This window comes from Rhodnius prolixus, unplaced genomic scaffold (assembly GCF_049639745.1).
Source record: "Rhodnius prolixus isolate KJV_2025 unplaced genomic scaffold, Rpr scaffold_6, whole genome shotgun sequence".
NCBI classification, from domain to species: Eukaryota; Metazoa; Arthropoda; class Insecta; order Hemiptera; family Reduviidae; genus Rhodnius; species Rhodnius prolixus.
Window position 1 is genome coordinate 37,436,015 of NW_027411634.1, and position 11,712 is coordinate 37,447,726.

Consider the following 11,712-nt stretch of genomic DNA (forward strand, 5'->3'; position numbering starts at 1 on the left):
TTGAATATTTTACTGAATTTCTGAGTTAGCTGAAAATTAGTATTCGAATTCTATTTGTGTCTGATGAACAGCTGCGGGAATAGTAGTTAGTGAGAGATATTAAATCTTTATTTGCTAGTCTCCTTTCTTTATAAATTTTTTCTTTACATTCAATTTCGATCCATGTCAGAACATTCCTCAGGGTTGCTGTTCGGTCGCGATCGGGGAAGTTCGGCCAGTTCGGCTGGCTATGACTTCGCGCTGGTCAGCCCATCGCCCGCGCGCGTACTGACGTTCGCCTTCGCTGGTTGGACTTTCAGCTTTTCGTGTATATTTAAAACCTTATTCTTATTCTCTGAAGTTTTGTATATATTTTACCTTAGTTTCTATGTTATTCTATGCCATTCTCACGCTACCCAACTACCCCCCTCTACCTTCTCTTAGACCATAGGGTCTCCTCCTTATCTATTGAGGGAGTCCGCTACTGACCAGCGTCCTGTACGGTGCTTGGTCTGCTGTATGTGCCTTTGAGCCTGCTGGTTTTACTGTGCTTCTTACCGCTTCTCTACGCTGCTACGCTTCGCTTCCGCCTTGGTGGTATACACGTACCATCACTCGATTGGCATCAAGGGACATCACCCCAATTATTCTACGCTTCGCGGGCCACTCCGTGGACCCGCTTCCGGTGCAAGGTTCGTTCTCTCCTTACGCCTTTCCTGAGATTTCCCTCTTCCTCCACGCTACGCTTAACCATCAGACAAGTATATAGAGTTACTATTTCCGCTTTCCTTCTAGACGCATATACATGTACTATTTCCGCTTTCCTTAGAGACGCTTATACCTCTACCATATCCGCTGTCCTGGCATTCGCCCTTATACTTCTAGCACTGTGCTTCAGGAGCTTCACATCCGGCCGCAAGGGTAAGTGTTACTCATTCCTACCTCTGCTCTACTCTCTATATATATTTGCATGTATTCAAGTGTGACCTATTCACGATTATTGTGACCCGCTTCGTCACTTCCGGTTTTATTCGCTGGCGCATAGCGCCCCGCCTAACGCTACGCTTTGGGGTGTCAACGTTCACGCGCTGACAGTTGCTGTTCACAATAAGAGTTTTCTTAACGCAGTGAACTCAAGAGATGGTTTATACCTTGATATAATACATTATAATTTACTATTTTCTTCAATAAAATATAAAGTAGGTAAAGTAATATATTTTCAGGCGGGGCTTAACGTCCAACTACCGATTAAGTGCAATAATTTTATTTAACTACTGTTTGTGGTTAATAAGGAAATTAATTTTGCGCAGCTAAAACTGGTTACGTCTGTTCTTTCTAAAACAATATTGATCCTTCTAGTATTCATTATGAATGGTAGTCTTCCACTATAAAAGATTTTAATACCAAAGAATTACCAGAAAACAGAAGCACAAATTACTCTTCTTGGAGGGAGAGAATACAAGAATAAAAATAGAAATGTACCCACATCCTTGATAAGCTCGAATTTGTTTTTTTTTTTCAAGATATTTTCAACTTCCTTTTCTTCCGGTCTAGCTTCTTTTTTTTATTTTAAAAGCAAACATTACCCGCATTCTTTTCTTGTTCCTTACTTCCTTTATGTATTTAATTCCTTTTGTAATGCAGATGACAGTGGTTTCATCGTATTCACATATGATTATTAATTAAATGCGGAGGCAAGGACTTAAAAAAAGGATCCAGCCATTTATTTATAATTAGACTGTCAGCCCTTTTTAGGTAGAAATATTAAAATATCTTTGTTTTAACAATAAAAAGAAAAGTATTCTTGGAAGTTTTGTAAAACATTTACTCCATTATTTCAATTAATTTGAATTTTTTTTGGCCATTTGATGAATACATACTCCGAATATGATGGAGTAGGAATGGACATATTGAAGTGTCTATCAGACGTTAAAGCTCCTTATTACTGGAAAGAGAAGCTTGTCTACATGGACCGTCGATATCAGGCGATTCTTTATCTTCCATGCAAGATTCCATGGGCCTGAACAAGAGGGTGACCTAATACTAGTTCTACAAAGCTACTCCATTAAATCAAGAACCGATATTCTTCTGCCACTTACTTGGATCAAGTTATTTCAGGGCTGTTTGGATGGAACTAATCTCTTTAGCGTCATTGCTTGATTTCTTTTAAGGGTAGCCATTGAAATGAGGTTACACGGAAAGATACAAGAATGCTGAGTAGGAATAGCCGGTTGCAGGTAGATGATAATGTTACTTGTTTTTACCATAGAACTCCTTTAACAAGGCCGCTTGGTTACTCGGTTGGATGAACTGCGACTGTTGTCTAAAGAACCATAAAACTTCCCAAAGACTTGGCAGTGAATAATTTGTGCAGGGTTCTTTTTTAGGAAGAGAAGCAAACATCATTGCATGTAGTAGGCCAATCGGAAGGGTTTGAATTGCTGGGAGTTTTATCTCTTCAGAGAAGAAAATGATTCCTTTATGTTTCAGCACTTCTTAACATTTCACATGTTTGTTAAACGTTAGGACTGGAGCTTTCAGAATGTCACAATAGAGTCGAAGTAATGTAGGCTGACAGCTATACAAAAGAATCGTAACTAGGTAGATCGGTTTCATTCCCAGGTACGACTTCTAGAAATTATTTTAATAAAATCCTTTACAGCCGTTAGTTCACCAACTTATCTAGGGTTTTAAACTACTGATAAACTTGTAAATTAAAGCTCTTGTTTAAGATGGAATATTTAATATTTCTGAAGATGTGGGTTCGCTAACTAGAGAGTGAATATATGAGGAATAAGAAATCAGTTTATTTTAATCTTCTATTTGATCAGAGATCAGAGAATTAATAAAATTGATTCAATATGAACATGAATATAGTAGACAAATGAGTAGGAAGGGATTACCTATGTGGTTATCGTGTTGGATTCCCACATAGCGGAGATCCCGGATTCGAATCCTGCAGCTGACCCTTAAATTTTCTCTTCCTAGGAGCTTATTACAGCTCACAGTCCTGTGATAATGGACAGTGTTGCTTTTAACGAAAGAACTCTTTTCGGCGCCAATAACCCCAGTTGTTGACGCGCCTTAAATAATTTTTGAAGTGCTAAAAGCGAGAATTGTTTAATAATTATCCAAGCAAATACAAATCCCATTAGATTCTGAACCCACATTCCAAATACAAAAAGAATTGGATAGGTAGGGAAAAGTGGTATTTCAAATTGTTAATTGTGTTCCAAATGTTTATTGCAATGATTTGTGGTTCTTAAAATGAATATTAAGTTATAACTTTCAGCGAGTTTCTCTGATCGCTGATTAGAGGCAGATCAATCAGTTAAATTCTCTTTTTTTTATTTCGGTTATCACGAAACAGCTGTTTCTCTTAAAAAGGAAAATTTGCTAGAATTTGGGGAATTGATTTTTTTTATTTATTTTTAATCGACCTTATTTATTTTATTTTTTTAACATCCTCCTTTAAATACAATCTGACATTGATCTAGCGTAAAAAATTATTATTTTATTTTTTTGAATTATGTTTATTTTTTTGTTCCAGTATGGTCGAATTAGGGAGATGGCCAAAGAAGCCGGACTGGGTAAGTAACAATAATAATGCTCTTCTTGAGGGTGCTTTAATAGCCTTTTTGTTAGATAGGAAATTATGAATATTAAAATCCACTTCAGAGGATGCTGTGGGTGACAAAAGGAGAGTCCGGCTTGTTGACATTATCATTATTATTATAAAAAGTGGCTTGGTGCTGCGACTGTTGGGCCACACTTTGTCTCACAGAGAGAATTTAAAGTGGTTTTACTCTTCACTGTGTAACACTAACACCTTCAGTGAAATGATGTTAAGCTTACAAATACTGAGAAAATTCTCTTTCTCTCGTTCATTACTGTTGAGCTGAAGTATCTTTTTTGTAATTATGTAGCCAGATAATTAACTTTTATTCCAATAAAAATACCAACTTCTTAATTATAGTGTGGTAACTGTTAGAACTGTCATCGTACGCCCACTACATAAATAGATGTAAGATAAATTCTTTGATATATTTGATTAAAAATAATTGTCACTTTTTTCTTGAATAGTTCTTGGCAAGGAAAGTATTGCGATCATAAGAAAATTTCAAGATAGATTTTTCATCGAAACTATCCCGGTTTAAGTCTTGAATCTAAAGAAAAAAGTGGTTTTTAGAAAAATGACCTGTCTGTTTGCATAGAAGTAAGATATAAGCAAATTAATCCATGAAATAATAAAGGCGAAGTCTTAAGATAGCTTATTTATTGCCAGTTTCAGAAGATAATGGGAAAAATGAAGAAACAAGAGATTCGTGCGAATGTTTACTCTAGATTATTATTACTTGACTAAGAGGATGTGTTGTAGTTGTGCAGATTTTCGACTTAATTTTTGTTATTTCGACTGTTTTATTTTCTGATGTATGTATAAGGTTAGCATAGTCGTAAACGGAAAATTGCAGATTTGATATTTCGAATCGGTGTCACCAGAGTCCCGACTTTTGTACAATTTTCTCCTAACGATTTTTTACTGAAAAACGTAGATAGGTGTACTTCTTTTTTTAAAAAATCACTTTTCCCAAGGTAACATATTTGTCTATGGGAAAGATGGAGTGTCACCTGTAAAATATTTGTAGAATTTAATTAAAATTTAGGGAAAATAGTTTCCACGGAATTGCCATTTTACTGGATAAATTCTGTGGTTTTTTGCGCTAAAGAAGTATTTCATTATGATAATTGCTGTGAATGAAAGTCAATTGAGGTTTGACACTTTTTTTATTTTTATTAATGTTTTTGTATTGTAATTTACCTCTCTACTAAATATCATAATCCAAATTCATCTTTCCCAACATGTTGTTAAATATTAATAATGGAGAGTCCATTGTTGCAGCGAGGAGTGTAAGTTACAGAATTTATTGTTAGATATAAAGTTCAATTGGGTGGTTGTTGCCATTAGTGGTGGGTGGTTGTCTACATCACATACAACCTGTGAGTTAGGAAACACTTAATAACGATACATAATAACATTACTACATGTACTACCATTACTTCAGCATTACTACTACCTACTATTACTTTGTCGTCGTAATATACTGATCTATTGATTTAAAAAGATGTATATCATTCTCTAGGGTACACACAGAAGTCTTAAAATCTCACTTGTTGAATATAGAATGATTATCATTTATTATTACCTTTGCTACCATAATTATTAATTAATTCATTTGTAATATCTCGCTAACAAAGGCAAAGGAAGTTTTAGTTTTAAAACTTCTTTCACATTACACCAATCTCTTAATAGGCATTAATTTCAGCCAGATCGTGCAAAACCAATGGGGGGTTGGTTGGCACGCATCTAACAGAAATAATCTCCTTGGGAAAGTATCAACGCGAAGTTCATGGTAGATAGGGGGCTCTCGGATATGAAACACTTACACTGTTTTGTGTACTGTTAACGGGGTATTCTGCTCTGAGACCAACTCTTTAGCTCTAGTACTTCTTAGTTTCTTGAATATTCTAACTAAATAACTTTGATGGTACTGCGCAAAAGTTCACTAATAGCTGTTAAATCATCAGTAATTACTGTCATATCCATTAGTGATTGATTGATCAACATACTCATTGCCAAGTGTATCTATTATCCTGATCCCTTCACCACACAACTTCAAAACCCCGTAAAACTGGAACATGTTTTTAATAATATTAATGTAAGTATTTTTTAATGAATAACCTTGTGTGTTTTTTTTTTCAGATATGAGCGAGATAAAAGCGTCTATATCAGGATTGAATTTCATCTTAAAGTCTGGCACAAGATATGGTGTAGCCGCGGACGAACTAAGCACAGAGCTGGAACAGTTAGGACTTAAATCAAGTCATGTAGCAAAGCTTACTGCAATCTATTCAGAACGGCGTGAACCGTTGACGGCGGCTGCTGCGGCCAGTATGTTGAGGATTGCAGTTCCACAGCAGATGAACGCCACGGCCTGTGGACAGGATGTTCTGCTCAACTTGCAGGCCAAGGACTATAGCGGCCGAAGTCAGCAGGTGGAGTTCACCATGACCAAGGAACAAGCACTTTTAATGCTCACCGGTAATGCTTTAATGCTATGATTCTTAATGGCGGATTTAGGTTATTACTGCTACATTATTCAGTAGAGAAAAGTATAAGGAGATAAGAGAAATAGTACAGTAAACTAAATCAAATAAGCGCCTCGTTAATTTTATTATAAAAAGAAAGTAACGGTGAAAAAGCAATGAACTAAGGAAAATGGAAATAATGTTAATGCTGGTACCTATCGACCAGTGTGACAATACTGACTCATTTTCTCATATAATTTCATTAATTAATTTGGAAAATTAATTTCCTGCTAGCTGATGATTTTCCTGCTGCAATTAAATCTTCAGAACAGATCTGATCTCACTCAGGTCGCTTTTGAAATTACAATGCCATGGGAAGTGGGAGTGAACCCTGTTATATTATCTCCTTAACAAAAACTTACAGTTTAAAAAGTTAAGTATAAGGGTTGATTAAACACCAAAAGGTACACAAATCAGCAAGTATCCATCATTTCATTTATACTTCATTGATATTATTTAAGTAATTTTACTGCATTAACTTTTCCTTCACATTTTTAGAATTTATTAGATGTCACATACCCTTATGCTGGCCATTTTCATCTACAAAATATTTTTTCAAGACTGTAGACTAGATTGTAATAGTATCTATTTATCTATAATAATCAAACTATTAATTACAGGTTAAAAAGAAAAAAAGTATGAGGCTAAAAAGTTCAAAAACTTTTCTAAAAAAATGTTTACTCCAACATACATTAATGATTTTATTTTATTCATTTTTTAATTTTTATTTTTAAATAAAAATCGTCGGTTTAAGTTCATTCTTCGATCAAAGTAATTGTTATTTTATGTAGTAGTCAAACGTTTATAATAATAGGTAATAATTATCTGGCTTTATCGCAAATAATATAGTTTTCTTCAATTACATTCTCAATCTAGGTGTTCTTCCCACAATGTTGTATATATGTAATATAAGTGGCCGACTCTAACTTTGTCTTTTTCTACTTTAACATGCATGTGTATATGACTAGTCAGAATAATTCATAATTCATTTTATCATAATTATAATGAAAAAATATTATGAATAACTGGCCAGCATAAGGGTCTGTGACATCTAATAAATTCTAAAAATGTGAAGGAAAAGTTAATGCAGTAAAATTACTTAAATAATATCAATGAAGTATAAATGAAATGATGGATACTTGCTGATTTGTGTACCTTTTGGTGTTTAATCAACCCTTATACTTAACTTTTTAAACTGTAAGTTTTTGTTAAGGAGATTTTTGTACCTTTTGGATAGATTTTTCTTTTTGTCTATTTTGCAAAGTTACATATCTGCTTTTTTGAGAAAGCGTTTTGAATAAAATAGGAAGGTATTTGTGCGTAAATAGCAAAAATTAAACTGCGATTTCAGTACTTCCTTTTAAGAGGAGCAAGAAAAATAAACTGCGATTACAGTACTTCCCCCTAAAAGGCAAAGAGGCAAAGATTTTGAATCGAACGACAATTCATTGATGTAAATCGGTTCACTCATTGATAATTTTAACGATTGCAGTACTTCCTCTTAGTAGGTGTAAGAGCATGATGGCACTTCACCGCCATGTAGAGGAGCTTTAATCACTTCTTCGTGCTAAATTTTATCAAAATCGAACTAAGCTTTGTAGAAATATTGGTAATAATAGTTTTAGAAAGGGCCTTATTTGGGAAGGGCAAACTCCCCTCCTTATGAGGCATAGCGTCGAGACCTTTAAAGTGCAAATCTTTACAAACTTTCGATTCGAATGACACTTCATTCATGAAAATCGGTTCACGTCTCGATAATTTGAAACGATTGCTATACTTCCTCTTAACAAGTGTAAGAGCAGATCGTCGCTTCAATGTTATGTAGGAAAGCCCTAACCCTATCATCCTATCAAATTTTATCAAAATCGGGCCAAGATTTACAGAGAAATTAGAAATAATAATTTTTGAGGGGGCCTTACATAAAGGGGGCTAACTCCTCTCCCATTCGATGTACAGCGTCGAGACCCCCAAAAGGCACATCTACATAAACTTCCGACTCGAATGACACCTCATTCATGAAAATCGGTTCACGCGTTTAGGCGCTACGCAGTTTACAAAAAAGGTAACAACAACAACAACAACAACAACAACAAGAACAAGAAAAAGAACAAGAACATTTTTTGAAAAAGCCGTTTTTGCTCATTTTCGGCAACTTTTTTCTCAAAACCAATTAGATCTGGGTTGTTGCAAAAAAATTACAGTTATAAATGAGGGTTTGCCCTATAATTTAAAGAAAATTTGGGAATTTTATCTTTTATAGAAAAAGAGAAAAAAATTGTCAAAGTTGGGTGTTTTTCAACGTTACGCTTTTTCGTGCACTTCTTGATGATCAACCCTTATACAACTGTCCTACCGGACAGTTTTAATTTAGAAGTAACACTAAGTATTCATTTCTATGAATAAAACAATATCCTTTTAAAAATAATACGAAGTTTTATTAGGCTTTTAAAAAAACTAAATCCTATTGCTGCTAGAGCCCATTAGTAAACTTTACTTTCATTTTCTCTTCCGATGCGTAAGTGGAAAGAGTATAAGAAAGAAAAATTCTTAGCCAACAGAGGAAGATTAATTAGTTTGGTATAGAGATTTCTACTTCACTTATGTTCTCGTCTCGCGTTACACTTATGATGTACTTCACAGTTACTGCTTACATTAAATGTTTTATTTATTTATTTTAATGGAATAAATCAGTTCTATCTCCTCACAGCCCTTTTCTTTCTTTTACTACTATTTTCATAAAATCTTCTTTTACTACTTGCTATTCGATCAATCTCTCGAACTTTCAACCTCGTCGCCTTTTCAATTGTTACTTTGTACAACTTTATTGACTACTACCATTGGCCCCTTTTACATTTCGCTTTCCAAATTAAGACCAATTTCACTTCTTTTCATTCTATAATTTATTAAATGCTCATATCTTTCCTCCATAATAATAATAATAATAGACAAAATGCAGACAATAACAAATTATTATTTATTATTAGTTATGATGAAACAGTGGTTGATCTTACAAATAAAAGAGTTCATACATGCGCCAATATAGAAATAAACATTACTAAAAACTTGTAACTCTATTTATTTTACATTTGCGTCTATTTATTGATTTTTCTTAAAATATAGTCTCCATCTAGCAATTATATAAAAACTATTATGGGTCATAACTCTCCTCGCCTACCCATAAAATGCATATAATCTTTGTACAGTCCTTCCTCACTTGTCAATTTACACACAACAAGTCTAAATCTCTCTTATTCTCTTTCTCATTGTCCAAATGTCTTCATGCGTAGCACTCAGGATAATGCGAGTATATATTGGTACTCAGTCTAACTCAATGAGTGCAAGATTTAGTCACGCACCATGCCTAGTATTGACTTGGTAGGTTGGTGGTGACGGTCTTAATTAAGACCCAATTTTGGAATCTTAAAGAGTAATCAATACAACTTGATTTTCATCTGTTTTTCATTTGAAATAACTTCGATATCTAATTAATTCTAACATAAACTTACTATTCGTCGTGTAAAGATCCATTAACAAGATATACCTATATTATTATTATAGGTATATTATTATACCTATAATAAACTAATTAAATATTTCACTGATTTCTCAATAATCTCTTTAATTATTTTTATAACAGAATTAAAGACAGTGCAGAAGAGGATGAGAAATTTAATACCAGAATAAGATAAGAAAGGAAGTCATTCAGCTTGGTGCTGTAACAAGAGAAGAACTGTAACAAGTACATTCGTATGCATCAAATTGTAAGTTGTCATTAATTTAAAGAAATTACTGTATTTCAACATTTTCCCAATGTTGTTAGTGTAACAGTAACAGTTCACCAGGAATGTGGAGTTACCCAGTAAATTGTTGTTTACTGTTGCAATTGTTCGGAAAATATTTATAAATTGGTTGCATTATGTTCACATTTAAGGGGCTTTGTTTACAGTGAAAGTCCAAAATGAGTTCGCAGGGTTTCTTCATTCTTATTTATCTTCTTCAGTAGCGTTGCCCAATTGTTGTGCAAAAGACAAGAAGTATTGTGAATTAATGATTAAAAATATGTACAAAATAGTGCAATTTTGTTATCTAGAACTTTTATGAATAGTTAAGTTACTTAACTCCCGAGATGTAGACATTTCTCTAGTATTATTAGATTTTTACTAAGAAATGTTTAAAAGTACGAAATGCCCTTTTAAAAAATACCCAAATATTAATACTTTAAAAACTGTTTCCTCTAAATTAATTTCATATGTCTTATATTTAAAAAGAGAGGGAATAATATATGAAAATGTTAGAATAAAAGGGATCTTTTTTAACAAAATTCATTCCTAACGTACTAAAAGGATTGTAATTAGGTAATAAAATTATAATTAATTGTGATAAACAAATATTTTGTATCAGTTTTATAATAAAAATGTATTTTTTACGTATTATATAATATGTTATATGTGTCTTTATTTTAGTGTTAAGACTTTAATTTGAATAAACATTTGGTACAAATATCATTGGTTAAAATTATTGTATTTTTATTCCTTTTACTATGGTAAAATCCTAAAAATGAACCTCATGTGAAGAAACATGAAAAAAAAATTGTTTAAAACATATAAGTTATCCATAGAAAACTTAAAAGAACCCAAAAAGCATTATGAAAACTACAAAAAAAAAAAATAAATGAGTAGTAGTTTGCAAAGTGACCACCAGGTAGCAGCACCTACTGGACCTATATATATAACTGAAGTTCCAAAAATGGTCACTAGGTAGCACTGCTAGCCATCTACATATACGTCAGCAAAAAAAAAATCTATTCAGTACGATCTCAGAGATGTAGGAGGGAAGATCGCTTTGTCGCTCGTCTCACCTAAATATGTCTGACATCACAATGATGTCTAAGGTATACGTGTAGGTAGGTGTAAAGGGTCGTTCAGTAATCCAATATACAGGTAAAAAGAAGCTAGGCAGGTATTAACATTAACAGTAAAAGGTTCATAAACGTATAGCGAGTAAAGGTCGAAGTGCAAATATTCGCCCCACCCTCCGCACCCAGCGAGCCTAAATTACTCAAATAGACGCCATGTTAAAATGTCCACTCGCGAAGCAACATTCATTTATTGCTTTTTTTTTCAGCAAATACAGATTATTTAAGCATAATTTTGTTACCATTAATTAAAAATAACATAATACCACCTAATTATAATTTTTACTAATTAAAAACATGTTTAGGTACTTCGTCAAATAAATGACCAAATCCAAAAAATAAAAAATTAACGCTAGTTCTAAAGATGACTACTGGCAGCAGTAACAGCAGGAATATAAAGTATTACTTTTAAAGATTTCATTCCCACCTTTTATTTTTTTAATTCAAATTTAATTTTAAATTAGACCGCTCATTTCTAAACAATAGCTGTAGTAAAAACTAATTAAAAATATATTTTTATTATAAAGTAAACACAATCATAAAATTGTTGAATGGTCAACTTTTTTTTCGGAACTCAAAATTAAAATAAAATTATAAACTTTTTACACTTACCAGGTCACCTGGAACATATTTTATGGTAATTACTTGGGGGAAAAATATAAAACAACTAC

At 33.1% G+C, this 11,712-nt stretch overlaps 1 protein-coding gene across 2 annotated transcripts in view; it reads left to right on the forward strand.

Annotated features, from left to right (window-relative positions):
- The window catches only part of LOC141461017 (COMM domain-containing protein 4), a 94,460-nt gene extending 83,829 nt beyond the window's left edge, over positions 1–10,631 (forward strand). For both annotated transcript variants that reach the window (XM_074141625.1, XM_074141626.1), the window contains 3 exons: positions 3,530–3,569; positions 5,741–6,079; positions 9,764–10,631. In XM_074141625.1, the coding sequence (XP_073997726.1) occupies positions 3,530–3,569; positions 5,741–6,079; positions 9,764–9,810 (426 nt within the window). In that variant the 3' untranslated portion in view covers positions 9,811–10,631. The remainder of the gene's footprint in view (positions 1–3,529; positions 3,570–5,740; positions 6,080–9,763) is intronic.
- The last annotated feature ends 1,081 nt before the right edge of the window (positions 10,632–11,712 follow it).